This window comes from Gorilla gorilla, chromosome 9 (genome assembly GCF_029281585.2).
Source record: "Gorilla gorilla gorilla isolate KB3781 chromosome 9, NHGRI_mGorGor1-v2.1_pri, whole genome shotgun sequence".
Classification (NCBI taxonomy): domain Eukaryota; kingdom Metazoa; phylum Chordata; class Mammalia; order Primates; family Hominidae; genus Gorilla; species Gorilla gorilla.
Genome location: NC_073233.2, coordinates 76,993,903 through 77,014,982, shown reverse-complemented (window position 1 = coordinate 77,014,982; position 21,080 = coordinate 76,993,903). Strand labels below are relative to the sequence as shown.

Here is a 21,080-nt window from a genome sequence, read left to right as displayed (position 1 = left end):
GTCCCCAGGCGACCTACAGCCACAGCCTGACCTCCTGAAAATTTCCCAGCTTCCCACAGTCCTCAATGTGGAAACCAGTGCCTAAAGGCCACCTGCCCACACTGGCACTGAATTCCCTCGGCAGGACCACGCCACTGCCTGCTCACATCCTGGGCCTGCTGCACCCGGGAGGGTCGCCTCCTGCTTACCCAGTGACCACAAACCAACCGCAGCCCAGGGAAGCCAGTGAACGTCTCTGCATTCCTGTGGGCAAAACCACACCTGCTCTCAAGAGGTCTGAACCCCGGCTTCGGAGGGTCCCCTTCCAGGTCCATCCTTCCTCATGCACTCCCCTCAGCCCAAGGACACCACATGGTTTCCTTACATCTTGCAGTTACTCTTTTATCGTAGTCGCCACTGCCGTATATGACATTTTCTGTTTAACCCAGACGGACACCTTGGCCAAGAGAGATTTCAGCATTATCTATTATGTCTAAATTGTTACAAGGAGAAGGTGTTCGTATGTTAGCTGTGTAACTGAGAGATAACTGATATGACTAAAGTGCTTGTCTCTGGGTAGAAAGCCAGTGAGGTGGATTTTCCCACTTCCCTCTGTTGTCTATAATGAATGACCACTACATTTTTAACCCCAAAAGTTTCTCATATGAAGAGGAGACTTCTTTCAGCAGCAGGCAGGGCACCTTCTCTGAAGCTCGCCAGCAAGCAACAACCGACTCCCTGGCCACGGCCAGGCTGACGCCCAGGCAGTGACCCCACACGGGAGGGCTCTCGAAAAGGCTGGAGCTCCCATGACGTCAGCCTGCTGAGAAAGGACCTCTTTGTGCTTCCAAAACCACAGGCTGCCCCAAATCTGAGCAATCCCAGAAGCATCTGCCTCCCAAACTGAAGCTCTGCCAGACCTTCACGTCAGCGGGTTCTGTGTCTGCAGACTGAACCAACTGCAGATCAAAACATACTCAGGGAAAAAGCGTCTGTACGGAGCATGTACAGGTTTTCTTACCCTTATTCCCCAAACTCCCACCGCATTCCTAGGTGCTAGGTATTCAAAGTAGTCTAGAAATGACTTAAAGTATACGGAAGGATGTGTGTAGGTTACATGCAAACACTACATCATCTTAAGTAAGAGACTTAAACATCCATGGATTTTGTATCCACATGGAGTCCTAGAACCAATCCCTACAGATACCGAGGGGCGACGGCCTCCCCTCTACAGTCAGCATTATTGAGGAAAGAAGGAGTCAGAAAACCAGATTAAGGCTATCGCGGCTCCCAAAACCTGTGGAACCTAAACTCCCATCTCAAAGCCCAGCGCTCGGTGCCCTGGGAAGAGCATCGCCGGGACCTCCAGGGAGACCGCCAGGCTGGGAATCAGGCCAGGCCTGCGTGTTGGGCCTTCCCCACTCCTGTGCGCACACGAGCCCGCTCTACTGGGTCACGGCCAAAGCAATCCATCCGCCCTTCCACCACATCATCACGGGAGGAGGAACCCCTTTCCAGGTCTCACCAAATCCAGACACTGGAAAAGGGTGGGAGAGTCAGCTCTGGACAACCAGGACTCAACCACGCCCTAGGGAACGGCGACAACTGCCCAGGGAGAGCCCAGATGGCCCAGAGCACACCAGGAGCAAAGCCTGAGGAACAAAAACCACCTTTCCAGAACCTTTAGGATGACTGGCTTCTCCCGGCCTGTCTGTCTGCCCCTTTAGTCATATCAGTTATCTCTCAATTACACAGCTAACATACGAACACCTTCTCCTTGTAACAATTTAGACATAATAGATAATGCTGAAATCTCTCTTGGCCAAGGTGTCCGTCTGGGTTAAACAGGGGCCAGATCACAGCAAACCTAGCCTACGACAGCCGCTAAGAGCTGCTTCCTGAGCCCCAAACAGCTCCGCCCCTAGGACAAGCGCCTTTATCTAGAATGGTGCTTCTTAACTTTCTGTTATCTGAGGACCATCTCCACAGTTTCTGCAAAATCTGCACCTGGTAAAATTTATTTCGTATCTTCAAGTCAACCTTAAGTTGATACCGCATTGCCCAGCCTTGTCCCAAACAGGTTTGATGGCATGAATATTCAAACTGCCACCTACTGATCCTCACCACACTCATCGCCCATATGCCCCAAGGGGCTGGGGGTGCCACACTGAGGAATGCAGCCCTGAAGAGGATGCCCGAAGTGACGATGGGGACGAGTGCGTGGCACTCAAGCTCAGGCTGGGGCAGGGCCTGACTCCAGAGGTCTGGAAGGACCTTAGGAAAACAGTGTTTTTAGAGAACCACCTCTACAGGGGCCTGCAGCCACAGGGGCCGACAAGGAATCCTGAAGCAGGTGACAGTTGCCATGGGCTGAATTTTGTCTCCCTCGAAATTCGTATCTTTAACCTCTAACCCCCAGTAGCTCAGAATGTGACTATATTTGGAGACAGGGCCTTTTAAAAGGTAATTTAGTTAAAACAAGGCCATTAGAATGGGCCCTAATCCAATCTGAATAGGGTCCTTATAAGAGGAGGAGATGACATACAGAGGGATGACCACGTGAGGATACAGGGAGAAGGCGATGTCTACAGCCATGGAGAGAGGCCTCAGGTGAGGACACAGGGAGAGGGTGGCATCTACAAGCCACGGAGGGAGGCCTCAGGTGAGGACACAGGGACAGGGTGGCATCTACAAGCCACGGAGAGAGGCCTCAGGTGAGGACACAGGGAGAGGGTGGCATCTACAGGCCAGGGAGAGAGGCCTCAGGTGAGGACATGGGGAAAGAACAGCACCTACAAGCCACTGAGAGGGGCCTCAGGAGGAACCAGCCCTGTGACATCTTGGCCTCGGACTGACAGCCAGGACCGTGAGATGACAAATGTCTGCTGCTTCATCCCTGCCCCCGCCCCAGTCTGTGGTGCCGTCCCAGGAGCCTGAGCAAACGAGAAAAGTGACACAGAACTGGCAGGCATCTGCCACCCCACCTCTCTGCCCCATCCCTGTTCCAGGGTCTGGCTCAGTCCTCTGAGGCTGAGCAGCTGGAATGGCAGCCCCCGTGCTGCCCCCACACTGCCTGTGAGCACCTGGGCTGTTTCCCACTGTCTCCACCCACCTGGCCCAGGCCTTCTGGACACAGAGCTTAGTCGGATGCTGAGGCCCACCTGGGAACTTTGTAAGTGTCAAGGGTGAAAGGCAAAGGCCTTGGAGAGGACCAGTGTGTGGACCTCCTGAGGAAGGACAGACAGGAAAAGGAGAGTCTGTCACGGAAACCGAGAAGACCATTTGGAAGACTCCTTCATGTCGGGCTGGGCTCAGGCTAGTTCCTGGGGTCTGGTGAATTTCATAAAAATCTCCCCAATCTCCAAGAGCCAAAGAGATCTCCATTCCCAGTTCCCATCCTAGGAGCCAGGATCCCTGGCAGGTGAATCCCAGCACTGATCATTAGAAGAGTTCCCCAGGTGATCAAGGGCAGGGGAAACTGGAATGCCCCCATTATCCACCCTGGGCGGCTGTGGCCCCAGTTACCTCTTTAACCACACTTCTGTCAAGCTCGTTGAAGAGCTTCTGAAACTCCTCAGCTGAGAGCAGAACACTGCCGTAGGAACGCACCTTCTGCACAGGAAGGAGCACAGGTCAGCGGGGGCGCATGGGAAGGTGAGCGCCCTCGAAGATGAGCGCCCCCAGCCCCAACCCCACCCCGACGGGCTGTGAACGCTGCAGGTGACCTGAAGCCACACCCCTAGTCCTGAAAAGGGACTGCTGGCCCAAGTGACCTCCTGGGAGGAGCCCAGAGGAGGCTGGGAGCAGGGGGCGGGTACCTCCATCATGGCCTGTTTGTGGGAGCTGTCCAGCTGGACCTTCCGAAGCACCTGCAGCAAGTTCTGGGGCTTCACCCCAACTCTGCAGGGAAAAACCCACAGCCCGGTGAGCACAGCCAGTTCGGCTCCCTTGGAACCCTGGCTTGGGTCCTCCTGCCCTGGCGTCTGGCTTGAGCTTTGCCATGAAGCCACTTTGCAGCTTGAACCACACCAAGAGCCCCTGTAATGAGCATCCTGCCACTGCCGTCCCCCTGAGGAGGCGCAAACTGACTTCACCACTATGAGCAGTCAGGACCAGAACTTTCCACTGCAATGTCCCTCAAGCTCTCTGCCCTCATTTCCAAGCAGGATGGTGGTGTGGACACCTGGCCCATGCACCTCTGGCTCTGCTGCCTAAGTCAGCACAGAAGGGTGGAAGAGCACAAAGGGGGACAAGAAGGCCGGGCCACTTGGCCCTTCACCAGCCCAGGGTCCCCGGGGGGCACGAAGACAAAGGCATGGACTCAGGACAAGGACGCTGGGAACCACAGAGCACCAGGGACATGGTGGTTTCCATGAGTCGGGTGCCAGCCAGCAGGGGTGAGGCACAGGCCAAGCAGGAGAAGCCCCTAATGAACACTCGGCCCCTGCCCAGCAGCCACAGCGCCCACCCTCAGGGAGAAGAGGGTCCATGCCCAGCACTCACGCCTGAGGGAAGGCTCCTCCCTCCCCCACCATGGAGGATAGGACTTCAAAGGCAGCCCGGGTTCCCAGCCGCCTCCGAAACAGCGAGGTCTGGAGAGATTTCTGCAAAGAGGAAGGCTGTGAACGGCAGGATCAGCCCTCCCCCAGCTCAGAACCCCCGAACCCCCGACCCTTCCCTCCCCTGGGGAACAGGCAGAGGGGGAGTCTGGGCAGCCTTGCGGGGGAGCCCAGTTCCCCACAGCCTGGGGGCAGCCCCTCACCCCCCAGGAATGAGAGGATTGGTCAGACTCCCGGGACAGGCCACACAGGAAGGTGTCTGACGGGCGTGCTGCGCAATATGCTGGGCCGCGTTTCTCCTCTGTGTGTTGGGGGCGCCCCCGGCTCCCCCTCAAGAGGGTTTAGGGTCCGCTGTCCTGGGAGTTGCCATCTCTGGCAGTGGCTAGAGCAACAACACATGTGCATCCCCGGCTGATCCACAAGAGGTGGCAACCCTGCCCTCCCGTACACCAGGGGCCTGGCCAGCAAGGGTCACCCAGCTGCTCAGCTCAAGCCACACCCTCCTTGGCCTCCCGGCAGCTCCAGGCACAGCCAGCATGGGGGAGCTCGCTCACCATCAGGTAGCCCCGGAACTGACTGTAGATGATGGCTGTCAGCAGGTTCATCAGAAACAGGCTTCCTTCAACAGGAGACAGCCACGGTCAGGGGCGCCACCAGCACAGCAGCAAAACCAACGCAAGGGTGGCCGGCACGGGATAGCACAGCGCCGGGGGCGTCCCCTATCAAATGGAAACATGGCCTGGCCAGCGCAGTCACAGGTGGGAGGATGACGAGGTCAATGGTGGGGACAGAACAGAAAGTGTGGGGTGGGGGATCCCTGGGGTGAAGCTGTTGGTGGGGGATCCCTGGGGTGAAGCTGTTGGTGGGGGATCCCTGGGGTGAAGCCGTGGGGTGGGGGATCCCTGGGGTGAAGCTGTTGGTGGGGGATCCCTGGGGTGAAGCTGTTGGTGGGGGATCCCTGGGGTGAACCTGTTGGCGGGGGATCCCTGGGGTGAAGCCGTGGGGTGGGGGATCCCTGGGGTGAAGCTGTTGGTGGGGGATCCCTGGGGTGAAGCTGTTGGTGGGGGATCCCTGGGGTGAAGTTGTTGGTGGCGGATCCCTGGGGTGAAGCTGTTGGCGGGGGATCCCTCGGGTGAAGCTGTTGGTGGGGGATCCCTCGGGTGAAGCTGTTGGTGGGGGATCCCTGGGGTTAAAAGCTGTTGGTGGGGGATCCCTGGTGTGATCTCTGGAGTGAAAAACACGGATGTGAAGTTTCAGGTCGTGGAGGCAGCAGGGTGTATCGGTCCCTGAGCTCTTGGGATCCTGTCACAAAATGCTGGCCACGTTACCTGCACTCACCTATCACAGTGAAGACTATGAAGAAGATGGCATAGGCCCGGTTCTTGGAATACGCAGGAATCATCACTAAAAGAAAAAAGAAATAACAGAAACTGACAACCTCAGTACCTGATCCCACTCCCATCCTGACGCTACACTATTTGCTTTTGCAATAGAAAGGAGGTCTCCATTGCTGAGCGTGGTGGCTCACGCCTGTAATCCCAGGACTTTGGGAGGCTGAGGCGGGTGGATCACTTGAGGTCAGGAATTCGAGACCAGCCTAGCCAACATAGTGAAACTCCATCTCTACTAAAAATACAAAAATTAGCCAGGCGTGGTGGCTCATGCCTGTAAACCCAGCTACTCGGGAGGCTGAGGCAGGAGAATCACTTGAACCTCGGAGGTGGAGGTTGCAGTGAGCCGAGATTGTGCCACTGCACTCCAGTCTGGGTGACAGAGCGTGGCACCATCTCAAACAAAGAGAAAGAAAAGAAAAGAAAAGAGAAAGAAAGAAAGAAAGAAAAGGAAAAAAAAGAAAGGAGGTCTCCTGGGAGGGCTGAGAGGCCTTCCTGTCCAAATTCGATCTCCTGCCTCTGCTCGCACACCCTCCAGGACGGGGAACTCCCTACCTATCAAGGATGTCCATCTGCGCACAGAGCTGAAAACCTCCCTGCAGCCCTCCCCACAGTCAGTCCTGCTCCCCCTGCGGTCACTTCGTAGGACTCAGACAGTCCTGCTCCCACTGCGGTCACTTCCTAGGACTCAGACAGTCCTGCTCCCAGTGCGGTCACTTCCTAGGACTCAGACAGTCCTGCTCCCACTGCGGTCACTTGCTAGGACTCAGACAGTCCTGCTCCCCCTGCGGTCACTTCCTAGGACTCAGACAGTCCTGCTCCCCGTGCAGTCACTTGCTAGGACTCAGACAGTCCTGCTCCCCCTGCGGTCACTTGCTAGGACTCAGACAGTCCTGCTCCCACTGCGGTCACTTGCTAGGACTCAGACAGTCCTGCTCCCACTGCGGTCACTTCCTAGGACTCAGACAGTCCTGCTCCCACTGCGGTCACTTCCTAGGACTCAGACAGTCCTGCTCCCAGTGCGGTCACTTGCTAGGACTCAGACAGTCCTGCTCCCACTGCAGTCACTTCCTAGGACTCAGACAGTCCTGCTCCCACTGTGGTCACTTCCTAGGACTCAGACAGTCCTGCTCGCACTGCGCTCACTTCCTAGGACTCAGACATCCTGTTCCCACTGCAGTCACTTCCTAGGACTCAGACAGTCCTGCTCGCACTGCGGTCACTTCCTAGGACTCAGACAGTCCTGCTCCCACTGTGGTCACTTCCTGGGACTCAGACAGTCCTGCTCCCAGTGCGGTCACTTGCTAGGACTCAGACAGTCTTGCTCCCACTGCGGTCACTTGCTAGGACTCAGAGGACACAAGAGACAGCACTCAGGGTCCGCAAGATGAAAGGCACCAGCCAGGGTGGCTGGGCCACAGCCAAGCCCAGGACCATGGCCTCCATCCTGGCCACACCTGCACCTGAGCAGTGGAGGCCCCATGAGCATCACACAGGGTGAGCATCGTGGCCAGTAAGACCCTTGGCCCTCATGTGCTGCTGCCCAGTGGCTCCCACAGCTGAACCTCGGCAGCAACAGGAGCGTGGGTGTGTGGAGCTCCAGCAGGACGGCACCAGGAGACCCCTCTGACCACTGCCATCATCGCCCTATGAAGAACACCAGCCACTTTCAGCTTCTCAGAGGAGTGAGAAGACGAGGAAGAGGAGATGAAAAGAAAAAGGGAGGAGGGAGTGAGAAAGCAAAGGCATGAGACAGAAAAGGAAAGAAGGAAAGAGAAGGGACAAGAGAGAGGAAGAAGAAAACCAAGACAAAAAAAGAAGAGATAGGAAAAGAAGGGGAGGAAGGAAAATGTCACCCTTTCTTCTCCACTTATCGATAAAAAGGCCTCAGACACTCCCACTGGGTTCTAAGGCTCAGCAGCCCAAACCGGCCCCCCAGTGCTGGGCTCACCGACCCCCAGGGTCCCTCCCTGGCCCTGCACGCACCATCGGGGTTGTTGGCCGTGGTCAGCAGCACCAGGAGGGAAGTCAGAGACTCAGGCAGGTTCTGGAAGTAGGTCAGCCTCTCCCTGTCCTGCCCATCATCCTGCTGAGAGCAGAAGCAGCAGCTCCAGGGCACCACTGGGTCCCCACCCCACAGGCTGAGCTCCAGGCCCCGGACCCAACCGGCTGGAACCATCCACCCGCCGCCCAGCCTGCATCTCCCTGTGGCCTCCCAGCAGGCTGAGCTCATGGCCAGACACGACCGAACTCAGGATCTCCGGGCGCAAGAGTGGGCACCCAGGGAGACCGCTCACCTGCATGGACACGGTGCCTGGAAGCAGGCCGGCTCAGAACCACAGCAAAAAGCCCTCAGCCAGCCTAGTGACCTCCCTCAGGCCACCTCGCCTGCTCGCAACCAACTCTGCCATGCACTGTGCAAGCAGTGAGGCTACGGGGCAGAGACAGGAGGGGCAGGAGGAGCAGAGGGGCCCAGGCTGCCAGGGTGAGATAGGTTGGACCCTTCGTGAAGCCTGCTCTAGAGGCTGTGTGTCAGGGCCCAAAGCCGCCCACAGCCACCCACGGGACTCAGTGGCACTGTGCTTGTGGCTGTGGCAAATCACAGCCATTGGCAAGGGGGCATCCACACCGGAGTCCCTATCCTCTCTCCCTCCTGAGAGGGGTCCCAGCCACAAAACACAGCTGGCACGTGCAGTGTTTCTGCTCGGAAAGCAACTCCGCTTGAGACTCCGGGCCCAGGGCTCTCACTGGGGCCAGGCTCGTGGGCACCCTCTGCCTACCAAGCCTCCAGACCCCCCAGCTGGAAGATGGGTGGTTCCCGCAAACCAGACTGGTTGTATGAACTGTGGGGGCAGGTGGCACAGTGGGACTTGGCACACAAAGCAACCTCCTCTCTTAGGGATCATTTCAAAGCCACAATCCCAGCTGCTGGCCAAGGGGCAACCCCGCAGGCAGGCCCTGGCACGGAGGCACCTGTGATGGCCACTCTCTGTCGCACAGGCCGCCCTTCCTGCCTCAGAGCCGCATCAATAGCACTGAGGCCTCCAAGGCCTCACCTATAAAATGGCACTGTCCCCTCGTCTGTCCAGTCAGGGGCTCCCAAGGACACGTGAGCTAACTGGTGAAGACTCCACAATCTGCTGGGGGAGGGGGCACAGGGGCCACTGAGAGGAAGTTAGAAGGCAGGGAGTGCTGTCAGGCACAGAGCCACGGGTAGGGACAGGCTCCCCTGCTGGGGAGAGCTAGGCGGGCCCCTCCTGGGCCTCAGCCCAAGCCAGAGTGGAGGAGGAGAGCGAGGCCTTCCGAGGCCTGGAGGGCAGGCTGGCCTCCAGCGGTCACCGGGGACGGCAGGACCAGAGCGCTGGGCCCAGGCCTCCCAGGCCTCCCCCGTCCCACCCTCACCCAGTCAAACCACCACGTTCCCAAACGTAAAGCAACCCACCGAGTGCCCACGGAGCAAGGTTTAGGGCCAGGCTTCGAGCCAGCTGAGGCACACCACCTAACAGACGCTGAGGTCCATAGAGCCGACAGAACTCCCCAAGGCAGGTGGCCCTGCCCCGGCCCATCTCCCACCCGACACTGTGTACCTCCCAGCAGGCCTCACGCTCCCCCTCTACAATTCAGCTCCAGACCCTAGGCATGACTTCCCATACCTCCTGCCCAGCCCAAGCCACAGCTCTGCAGGGACACAGAGGAGCCCTGGGCTCCTGCCCAACCTGCCACAACCAGCGACAATGGACCCGAGCCAGCCCACAGCCCTGACCTGAGAAACCTCTGTAAAATGGGACAGCACCATCACGGCTGCTGGGAGACCACACACCCCAACACCAACCCTGGTTCTTGGAAATCAATCCAGGTTGGAGCTTCACAACGAGCAAAGCCAGCAGAGGACAAGCAGGCTGGCTCTGGACCGCACTCACAAAGGTAGCTAAAGCAAGGCGGCCACTGCACCCAGAAGCACAGCCTGGCTACCGCCCCAGACCAGGCTGGCAGGGCATGATGGCCAGGGAAGGAAGGCAGGACGGGCCGGCCACCATCCCACGCTCCTCTCAAGTCCTGCCTCGGACAGGGATCCAGACTCCTGCCAAGACCACGACAAGCACTCACCCCTCACACAAGGTACACCTTGCTCCCCTAGGTCCCCTTCATGGGGCAGAAACCCACGCCTGGAGGAGGAGCCAACACTTCCAGGTGCCTCAGGATGGGACACTCGGCTTTCCCGGGGCGGAGGACCACACCCTGGCCTCAAGGCCGAGGCTGTTGCCACTTCCAGCACCCACACTGACGCCATCCACCTGGTACAGGCTCTGGCAAACAGCGCCACCGCAGCGGTCACTGGACGGTCACACAGAGGAGGGCCCGAGATTCTGTCAGCCGGTTCCATCTCCACAACCCAGCTGCCCCCACCACCCACAGACAGGCACACAAACACACACATACACACAGACATACGCACACACATGCACACGCACACAGGCATACAGACACCACGCACGCAGAGACATACAGACACCATGCATGCACACAGACACACCACACACACGACACCACACGCACACACAGACATACAGACACCACGCACACAGACACCACACACGCACACAGACATACAGACACCACGCACACAGACACTACACATGCACACATACAAACACGCACACAGACATAAACACCATACACCTACACATACAAACAAACATGCACACAGACATGCAGACTCCACACACACATGCAGAGCCACACAGGGGCTCAATGACCGCTTCCGCCCTGGGTGAGAACGCGGGCTTCAGCCTTCCCCTTCAGGACAACACACACCAAACCCCAACACAGCCACAAACAGGAACAGCAGCGCAGGCTGAGCACTGTCCACTCCCACGACAAAGCAGCAGAGATGCAGCGTGGCCCCAGCCCCAAGAAGGATGGTGCCCTCGGCCAGGACAGGAGGACAAACACATAGCACTGGAGCGGGGTGGGTGGACAGGAAGACGCCTCCACACAGCAACGAGCTGCTGGGCCCCGGGGCAGCCGCAGAGGAGGATATGGTGGGAGAGACTAGTGGCAGGAGAGGGCGTGGGAGGTGAGGGCCCTCCCAATAGGCCAGCGCAGCCTTGGGGGCTGCAGTCAGAGAGGGTGCAGGGCAAGCCTAGTTGTCAGGAAGGATGAACGGGGCTGGAGGAGAAACCAGAGGACCCAACCTCAGTGAACAGCCTGGCGGGGAAGGGCGGGGGATAGGGAGGGAGGGAGGGAAGTGGGAAGGAGGACAGAGGAACTGAGTCAGGATGGGAGGGAGCAGAGGAGGGTGGGAGTGGGCAGCCAGGACAAAGGCCAAGTGGCCCTGAGCCCAGGAGACCCCAGGGCAGACAGGTGTCTGGGCAGTGGGGTGGTGGAGCACTGTGGCCACCCAAAGGCAGACTCCTGGACCCCAGATGGGCCACTGCTATTACGGGACAGAGTCTGCACATGGGTTAGGCCAGGGCAGCAGACACCAGCCCAGCCCCCTCTGTCAGTCACAGCACAGGGCAGCCCCATTCCCAGACCCTGACCATGGGCGCCCTACCTTCCCACCGGCGAACAGCAGCATTCCGAACATGGTGAAGAGGCACAGGTGGATGGCCAGCAGCAGCCCGACGCTGGGGGAGAGCACGGCACTCAGCCTGGGCCAGGCGACGGGCAGGCAGGGACACCTGACCTGCCTGCAGGGCTCGGTGACAGGAGCGCCCAGGAGTCTGCAGCAGCTGGGGTGGATCCAGGCAGCAGCTGGGTCCCCCTCTCCCCGAGGGCCTTGCCTCATGCTCAGCTCATGGTGCCCAGAGGAAAGGCCTGGTCCTGCCCTGGCAGGGTCCTTTCTTTGACAGTGACAAATGAAACCCTGGGGGCCCAGCTGAGACAGCATCCAAGGACCCAGGGCTCTCAGAGGGGAGGCCACTTCCATCCACCTGAGCTGGATGGTGAGGGGTCAGCACGTGAGCCACTGGGGACTCGGGCAACGCTGCCACTGGCAAGAGCGGAGGGCGGCAGGGGATCGGGACCAGGGGTGAGCCGAGGCTGGATGGAGGCTGGGCCTGGGGCGCAGGAAGAGAGCCCCACGCTTCTAGTGGCAACAAGAACCACGAGGGCTTCCAAGCAGGGGTGCCGTCAGGACCAGCTCAGCTTTATGAAGTCTAGGCTGGCAGCATGCCGACACCATGAGTGGGAGGGGACGGCAGAGGGGAGAGGCAGGGCACAGCCACAGCGCGGACAGAGGGGACAAGAAGAGACCCATCGGAGAGAGTGCCCATGGGACTCAGCAGCCTTTGAGCTGGGGCCGCGGTGTTTGCAGCCCTGGCCCTAGCTCGAAGGCTGCTGGGAGGCTTCTGGGGAACTGCTGGAACCACGGAGACCCCAAAAGCCCCCCAGCAGCCTCCCCACACCGTCACCAGCCAGCCAGGGATGTGGAGCACGCAGTCCAAGATGAGACTCCGGTGGGCCCCACCCGCAACCACATGGCCCAGGGCAGGGAGAGCCCCTTCCCAACCCTGCGAGCCCAGAGCACCAAGAGCCCACCTGGCCATTTCCGGCAGCGACCAGCGGATGCATTTCAAGGTCTTCTTCATCATAGAGGAGTTCTGCAGCAGGAAGAAAGGACGGAGAAGCCGGCGGATCCGCAGGGGCTGGAAGAGACCCAGGAAACTGAGGACCACGTCAAGTACTTAGTTCTACCCCTCACCGACCATCCCAGATGGGCATATGGTTCAGAGACCCCGGTGCCCTGGGGGCCACTCCAGGGTCACTGAACTCAAAGTGGAGGGCCTGGCTCCAGAGCTGGCCTTGAGACCTGTTCCAGGCCACATGCTCTGCAGTCCTTCCCTGTCACAGGCCTCCCCACTACCCATCTCCCAACTCCTGGGCGCTGCACACACAGGTTCCCCAATCCTAACACCTGTCCCTGTCCCTGTCCAAGGCCATCCTCCCCTCTGTCCACCCAGGACACAGCTGGAAGGGTGGTGGCCCCATGCCTCCCTTGGTACCCTCCTGCCTTGCCCAGCACACCTGGCTTCTCAGGGTACCATCCCCGCCTCCTCACCCCTCAACCCGCCTCCCCTCGTGTCCCCATCTCCAAGCCTTCCCCTCCCAGACACAGACCCTGCCTCCAGAAGCCCCACCTCCACACCCCCACACTCACACAGCGCCCTCCAGCCTCACTGCTCCCACACTCAACACTCACACGGTGTGAATGTGCATCCCCTCCAAATCTCACGTTGAATCTGACTCCCCGTGTTGGAAGCGGGATCTAGCAGGAGGGGTTTGGGTCGTGGGGTGGATCCCTCATGAACAGCCTGGTACCCTCCCTGCAGCAATGACTTCAGGTGAGGGGTTCACGAGAGATCTGGTTGTTAAAAGGAGTCTGGGGGCCTCTCTCGCCATGTGACACACCTGCTCCCCGTCTCCTTCTGCCATGAGTGGATGCTTCCTGAGGCCTCATCAGAAGCAGACGCCAGCACCATGCTTTCCATGCAGCCTACAGAGCCATGAGCCAAATAAACCCCTTCTCTATTAATACCCAGCCTCAGGTCTTGCTTTATGGACACGCAAAACAGACTCACACACACACTCACACTCACACACACACACTCTCACAGGTATCCCCATCTTCCCTGCCTTCCTTCTGTGAGGACAGAAGGGCCCACCCACGGCCACCACCCACAGTCCTGTCAACCCACCCCAGCCCTCTCAGGATTGGCTCAATCACCACCTTCTGCCCCAACCATCACACACCAGTGTTCTCACAGCTTCCATCATGCCATGTTTCCCTGCCCTCCCCTCCATTCACTCCCCTGCTCCTATCCCAGCCCATCCTCCCCTCCTGGCCACTGGGACCCACCTGGGGGTCCCCATGAGCACCTTCCCATCCTGCCTGGCATCCTCAGCACCAGACACAGCTACCTTGGCGCTCCCGGCTGCCCTGTGGGTCCCCGCACTGCCCGATCCGCCTGTGCTGGGCACCCTGCCTCCACCTCCTCTCTCTGCCTCACACCTGGATTCAGTCCCTTGAGTATCTCGTTTACACTTTGGCGCCTGTCAATCTCAAATCCATGCTCTCCACTGCAGTCTCGCATCCTCATCAGTATCTTGTTTTAGAAACGCAGAGCTGTCAGCTCCTTGCACAAAACCAAAACCCTCCGACAGCTGCCCACAGCTCTGCCCATGGCCTCCGGGGTCCACGGAACAGGCCCGGCCAGTCAGTCCAGCCCCTTCCCAGACCTCACAGGCCACGGCCCTCAAGCCGCCAGTGTCTGCCCAGCCGGCCGGCTCAGCCCCCGCAACCTGCAGAACGCCGCCTCTGCCAGGGCTGCCGGGCTCCTCTCCGGCATGGCACCCACCACCACACTTGGGAATCACACTGTATGTCTGGCACTTTGTGCGCTGGCAGTCTCTCTCTCACTCCAGAAGGGAGTCTCAGAGGACAAGAGACCTGCCTATTCTGTTCACCAAGGTCCAGCCAGCAGCAGCACGGCAGGCCCTCCAGAACATCTGCAAGTGACTGATCCCCAGCGCTCACTCCAAGTGAATCACCATTCTCAAAAGGGACCCCAGGGCCTGGCGCAGGACTGAGAAGGCCAAGAGAACAGCGGTGAACAGAGAACTGCTCAGGGCTCTGGCCCCTGCCCTGTGCGCCCAGCTCACCCGGAACCCATTCATTGCCCACTGGTTGGAAACTCTGGTCTTAGGGCCTGATAACAAAGGCTTCTTTCAGCCCCTCTACAGGCCAAGGAGGCACTGAAGGTGCTGCTGGGTCCCCTCCCCTGCCCAGGAACTTGCACCCTCACCTGTAGTCAGACACAGACCACAGCACAGCTTCCCCAGACACAAGAGCCCAACCTGAGGGCCTTCCCTTGACAGCTGGGGCCATGAGGCCTCTATGAGGATGGGAAGGTACATCCAGGTGACCAGCCTCCAAGGACAACCAACCACAATGCCAGTCAAGCCCCTGGGACCCTCAGACCCAAGGCCTTGAGGAAAAACCACGTCCAAACAGCCCTGGCAAAGACAAGAGTGAACAAGCAAAACCCAACAGTGACCGGCAGCCTCCATATTATCCAACCCACTCGGCCACAAGGCTGGAGGGCACCCAGTCCTCCCTGCAAGCCACCCCATGCCTGTGGGAGTTCTTTATGACTGGACAGCTGGCCACAGAGGAAAACCTCAGGCCTGGTTTGCAGATGTGCTGAGTGATAGCCGGCCCAGCCGGAAACACACACACGCACATTTCAGCCTCCATCAAGAAAGCGCCGCACGGACGCTGCGGAAGGGAAAGCTCTGCAGTGGGCAGGGTTTGGGCGGTCCCCTGTGTGGACTGAGAAAGGGGACATTCCCAGGTGGAGGACAGGGGCGTGGAGAGAGAAGGGTGGAAGACTGGGGACGAGGTCTGGGAGGAAGTATGTGGACCAGCTGCTCTGAACGAACTGTTCTGCAGGGCACGTGGCCTAAGGAGCTGGTGCCCCACGTGAACGCCCACCATGGGCATTGCGGAGAGGAGGCTCTCTGGCCAGGACCAGGCGTCCTGTGGATGCAGCTAGGCCTCTTCCTTCAGCCACCCTGCTCCTAACTCCCTCCACCACACACAAAGCAACCACCACGACAGACACGGAGGCTATGCCTGGTGCCAATAGCACAACCACTCAGCCAGAGGAAGGGCCAGGCACCAGCCCGAGACAGCCCCCTGACAACAGAGGGGCCCTTGCCCATAACCGTCGCTCATCTGTCCTCCCTGGACAGACAGGCATGCAGGTTATGAATTTGCCTGCCCTGCCCCCAATGCCTCTCCCAGCACCATCCCAGGACCTGGGGAATGAACTGTGGGGCACTGTGTCCCACTCACAGCCCCGCAAATGCTGCTTCAGGTGAAAGAGCTGGGGCATCCCCGGCGCGGCCCCACAGTAGCTGGCTGTGGGAAGGGTCCCAGAGCCTTAGGAAGACTCAGCAACGCTGTCAGCTTAGGGTCACAGGGCACAGCACAGGCTCTGAACCAGAGGCCACTTGGCGGGGCTGTCTCTCCCCCAGCCAGGACCCACTGGGACCCAGGCAAGGGCAATGGGAGTGAACATGGTGAAGAGGCACAGGTGGATGGCCAGCTTTCCACTTCCCACCTCCCCCATTCTGGGTCCCCGCTGTGGAAATATCCACTCCCAAGGTGGGGATGCTTCCACCGGGACACATGCTGGACCATAGCCTGTTCATGGAAAGAGGGCTGCTGCGCCAGCGGGGTGAGCGGGCAGGCTGGCTGCTGCCACTGAGAACAGCAGGGAGGGCTGGGTGGGGGTCCTCTGGGCCACCTCTTACTCCTATGTCCCATAGGAAAAGTTAGCAGAAAACTCCAGCCTTCCAAAGACAGGACCACCAAGGACTTGGGCCCCTCAGGGAGGAAGGTCTAGTCCCTGTGCCAGGTGAAAAACTCAGGCCAGCTGGGGAGCTGGCGGAGGCGAAGGGAGCGCGGAGCGGGTGGCAGAAGAGATCCAGGCAGGGCCCACGGCCAGGTATAAAACCAGGCCTTTATTCGTTTTCTTCCTTGCTTGTAACATAGACCTGTGTCTCTTTTTCCTGTCTCCTTCCCCATCCTAATTTCATATAAGGATTCTTGGTGTGGCTTACAATTTAGCCTGTAAGTTACAGAACATGATACAGCTGCCACAACCGTAACTCAGAAATGGCAGTGGGAGGGCCATCCTCGCTCCCTTTGCTGGGGCAGTCACGCGAGAGGCTCTCCCTTTGCAGGGAGGAGGCTGCGGGAAGCTGCCGAGTCAGGGAGACAGGAAGGAGGTGGCCACGGAGGCCCCGCAGCAGCACAGCGGGGCTGCCCTCCAGGCACCCTTCCGCTCTGCCGTGCTGTGGGCTGCGATGCTGCCCGTTCCAGCTCTCCTCAGCAGCTACTCCCCACCAGGTCCTGCAGCAGGGCCCTGGGGCAGGCGGGGACAGGAGATGCACTCACTAGGCTGTTCCTATCAGCTGCACCTGGAGCTTCCAGCTCCCCCATCAGCACTGCTGGGACCAACCTCATTGAGCTTCTGGGAGGCACCAGCACCCACCAGACAGCACCCCCTCCCAGAGGACCGAAGGCAAGGTCCCAGCTCTATGGGCCCCTCCCCTGGGCCTCCAGGTGCTAACAACCCCCATCTCTCCCCCGTCCCCTGCCCAGGGGTGGGACTGCTCCCGGTGGTTCTGGGTTCCACTGGGCTCCTTTCACTGTTGGTCTTTCGGAGCCTGTTTAAGGCCCTCTGTTCATTCTCTCCACAAGGCCCCTGTGGGGCTCTGCTCCCCGACAGACCCCAGTGGATTCTGCTGACTCCGCACCCACCTCTCCCAGCTCTATTCTCCCAAAGCCCAGGGGGTGCTTCTGGGTGCTCTGAGGGGAAACCAAGGAACTGCGGTGGAAAGGGCTGAGTGTGGCCAGGTGAGGGGGCTTTCTCACTGTCAGGCCTCACAGAGCTTGGGGCTTGTGACTACGGGGCATGGTGAGGCCCTGGTGTGGCGCTCTCATCCGGGGCTGGACGGCCAAGGCCTTCAGCTAGAGAGCAGAGAGCCGGGAGGCAGAAGTCTTGGAGCTCACTCCCAGGTCCGCCCTCAAAAACAGGGCGAGCCAGGAGGAACCCTGTGCCCGTCCAGGCCTCCGTGTCTTCATCTGCAAGACAGGAACAAGGATCCCCAGCCAACAAGTGAAGGAAGTGCCATGGGAGGTGGGCAGTGCTGGGTGGGTGGGCAGGATGGCTAGCAGGCTCAGGGCTCCATCCCAGCACCCCCGTGGGCCTTGCACCCACACCACCCCCAGATCTCTCCATCTGTCTCAGGGCTGCCTCACCACCTACCTCATGACACACGAGACTCAGGGACACGGTCCAGTCCACCAGAGACACCACCAGCACCACGAGGTAGCCCAGCAGCCAAAGGTTTTTCTGGAAATGGGCCCACCCAAACAGGTAACCCTGCAAGAGAGACGGGCGGGTGAGCAGCAAGTAGCCCCACACGCTGACCCTGCAGCCAGAGAATGACGGTGCGCAGGGCAGGGACCAGGCGACCAGAGCAGGGTGCGCCTCCACAACAGTGTGGTCCCCACGGGACGCAGAGCAGCAGTCAGGAGGCCCGAGCTCCCGCCCAAGCCTGCTAGGGACTCGCTGTGCAGTCTCAGGCAGCACCAAAGCTCTCTGGCCTGGGGTCCTCATCAGTAATGGGAGGCTCCTGCCTGTTCTGCCTATCTAACCAACCACCTTGTGCAGGCTGAGAAGACATGGAATGCACTCTGGAAAAGGCTAGAAGAGTACCGGCTCAGTGGGCAGGTCTCCGCCGCCACAGCAAGGCAGTTTGGGAAGTGAGGTCTGGTCTGTTCTTCCCTTACCTAACTGCCATTTCCCACCATCAAGAAAGTCCCCAGAGGGCAGTGGCTCACGCCTGTAATCCCAGCACTTTGGGAGGCCGAGGTGGGCGGATCACTCAAGGTCAGGAGTTTGAGACCAGCCTGGCCAACATGGTGAAACGCTGTCTCCACCAAAAATAGAAAAATTAGCCAGGCATGGTGGCAGGCACCTGTAATCCCAGCTACTTGGGAGGCTGAGGCAGGAGAATCACTTGAACCCAGGAGGCGAAGGTTGCAGTGAGCTGAGATCATGCCACAGCACCCTAGCCTGGGCGACAGAGCTAGACTCTGTCTCAAAAATAAATAAATAAATAAAAGACGGCCGGGCACAGTAGCTCACACTTGTAACCCCAGCACTTTGGGAGGCCGAGGCGGGCGGATCACGAGGTCAGGAGATCGAGACCATACTGGCTAACACGGTGAAACCCGTCTCTATTAAAAATACAAAAAATTAGCCAGGCATGGTGGCACGCGCCTGTATTCCCAGCTGCTGGGGAGGCTGAGGCAGGAGAATCGCCTAAACCCAGGAGGCGGAGGTTGCAGTGAGCCAAGACTGCGCCACTGCACTCCAGCCTGGGCAACAGAGCGAGACTGTGTCTCAAAATAAATAAATAAAATAAAATAAAATAAAAGACAGCCCCCAGAGGTCACGGCTTGCTGATATACCCTCTCTCACCTTTTGACACTTCTCAAACACACCAACCATTCAAAAAACGCTAATGACAACCTCTTGCCAGTTTCAGTTCCAGTTGAAAAACCCCCAGACCTGCTAACCACATGATAAGCTACAAAGGAAGAAATGAGAAACTGCCCGGGGCCTGCAATCACACACACCAGCAACCAGCCACAACCCTCGGTCAGCACACAGCCCGCCCTGCCCACAAGCGACTACAGGGCAGTGCCGGGCAGAGGCCCCACGCGACCAGGAAGCCACGTGAGCCCAAGGCCCAGCCAAGGAGCAGCAGGGCTGGCGCTGAGGATGGCTGCAGCCAGGGCCCGATCTAACACCATGGGCATGGATGTGGGGGCCCCTGAGACCGCAGCACTGGAATCACTGTTTGACAAAAATAGAAAACGTAGCCTGCACCTCCCTGGAAAGGCACTAAGGCTCTGACAAGGCTCAGAAGCTTAGGTGAGCACCAAAGGCCCACCTCCAGCTTCTGGGAGGACGTGCGTCACAGGCAGAACCCAGAGTCAAACATGCAGCAGCTGCTGTGTGCATAAGAAACCCCTTTCTGCCCCACGCCCACCTCCTCTCCTCTTCTCTTTGGGGTGGTAGGGTGAGCCTTGAGGAGGGACCACCTGGGCCTCACTTATTCACTTGGGACCTCTCCTCACAGCAGCACTGCAGACACTGGACTGTTCCCAGAGGCCCTGCCAGCCTGCGCAACCCCTGACGGCACACTGGGCTCAGTCTGCATGGTGGAGAGGGAGGAGAGCTGACGGCACACTGGGCTCAGTCTGCATGGTGGAGAGGGAGGAGAGCTGACGGCACACTGGGCTCAGTTTGCATGGTGGAGAGGGAGGAGAGCTGACATAGCCTCTGCCTCAGGCACTTGCTTGTCCAAGAAAGCGTGCCTTGCTCACCGGGTCAAAGTACAAAGTCTGGGGAAAAGGCAGCTCACTCCAGAGAATCAGCAATAAACCAGGAGAGCAGCGGCCAGGCGCTGGGACGCCGGGGCAGCACATAGAGGGCCTGGCACCCGTCTCACCTTCACAGAGAGGTCGGCCGCAAAGACCAGCAGGCAGAGCACCTCCACACTCTCGGTCAGGCCGCAGGGCGGCTCCCAGGGGGCAGCGCGGTAGCGCACGTCCGCCGTGCTGGTGAGTGAGGATGGGGTCTCGATAAAAGCCAAAAACAGGATCAAGAAGATGGTGAAGCTCAAAGTCCTGGAAAGGGGACAGAAACATGAAAACACAGGAGCCAGCAGCCCTCAGGGCCCAGAGGCTGGTCAGGAGCTTCCCCAGTCCGAAGCACGGGGGTTGGCGCTGCCTGAGCGTGGACACTCGTGACTGGGGAGATCACGAATCTGCTCAAAGCTCCATTGCCGAGGGCTGACCACAGCATTCCAGAAAGGAACCCTTGTTGTAGAAGGAGCCTGCCATCACAGGCCATCTCCTTTCCAGAGAGGATGATGGTAACCGCCCTATCTATGTAGTGGGGAGCCTGCCTGGACCCTGAGACCAGGTGATCCCCAGGTGGGGGCCAGCCTCCCCCGCCACGCAAGCCGGCAGGAACCCTGAGTTCCACATGGGTGCGTTCTCACCGTTGGCATACGTTCGAGTAATACCGTCGGTAAAGCCACATCGAGCTGGCATCCACCCGGTGGTTGATGGAGCGGTACTAGAAGCGAAAAGTCACATGAGGCATGACGGGTGCATGCAGTGTGGGCCGTGACCCGAGCCCCACACCACACACAAGACAGGCCCAAGTCTCAGGCTGTGGATCGCAGGGGACGCTTCAGCGTGTGGACATGGCCAGCCCTGACCCATCAGGCCCACACCATCACAAACCTCAAGGTTTGCCCAACACACAAGACCTCACAGGCCACACACCCGGGGTGGGTGGGTACGTGAGCAAACACTCAGGTAACACTTGCTGAGAGCACAGCTGTGCCCGTGTCTGCCTGCGAGGCTCTCTCTTCTCTGTGCAAGGCTGACCCTCCCACGCCCCGTGCAGCCGTGTCATCCTCCAGGATGCCCCCACCCACCCAGGACCTAGAATGGGGTGGTCCACAACAGGCCTCAGAACACGGTGCATCAAAG

The 21,080-nt window shown here is 59.3% G+C and overlaps 1 protein-coding gene across 11 annotated transcripts in view; it reads right to left on the bottom strand.

Annotated features, from left to right (window-relative positions):
* Window positions 1–21,080, bottom strand: part of TPCN2 (two pore segment channel 2) — a 39,231-nt gene that overhangs the window by 12,727 nt on the left and 5,424 nt on the right. For 6 of the 11 annotated variants that reach the window (XR_010129147.1, XM_055354695.2, XM_063693292.1 and 3 more), the window contains 11 exons: window positions 20,582–20,658; window positions 20,027–20,204; window positions 17,770–17,886; window positions 12,473–12,579; window positions 11,487–11,664; window positions 7,916–8,018; window positions 5,877–5,942; window positions 5,093–5,157; window positions 4,483–4,583; window positions 3,798–3,879; window positions 3,505–3,591 (listed from right to left, as the gene is read on the bottom strand). Coding sequence is in view for 10 of the 11 variants with exons in the window: in XM_055354695.2 (XP_055210670.1) it covers window positions 3,505–3,591; window positions 3,798–3,879; window positions 4,483–4,583; window positions 5,093–5,157; window positions 5,877–5,942; window positions 7,916–8,018; window positions 11,487–11,664; window positions 12,473–12,579; window positions 17,770–17,886; window positions 20,027–20,204; window positions 20,582–20,658 (1,161 nt within the window). In the remaining variant the exon portion in view is untranslated. The remainder of the gene's footprint in view (window positions 1–3,504; window positions 3,592–3,797; window positions 3,880–4,482; window positions 4,584–5,092; window positions 5,158–5,876; window positions 5,943–7,915; window positions 8,019–11,486; window positions 11,665–12,472; window positions 12,580–17,769; window positions 17,887–20,026; window positions 20,205–20,581; window positions 20,659–21,080) is intronic. The other 5 variants (XM_031016229.3, XM_031016234.3, XM_063693293.1 and 2 more) reach the window with 3 other exon arrangements.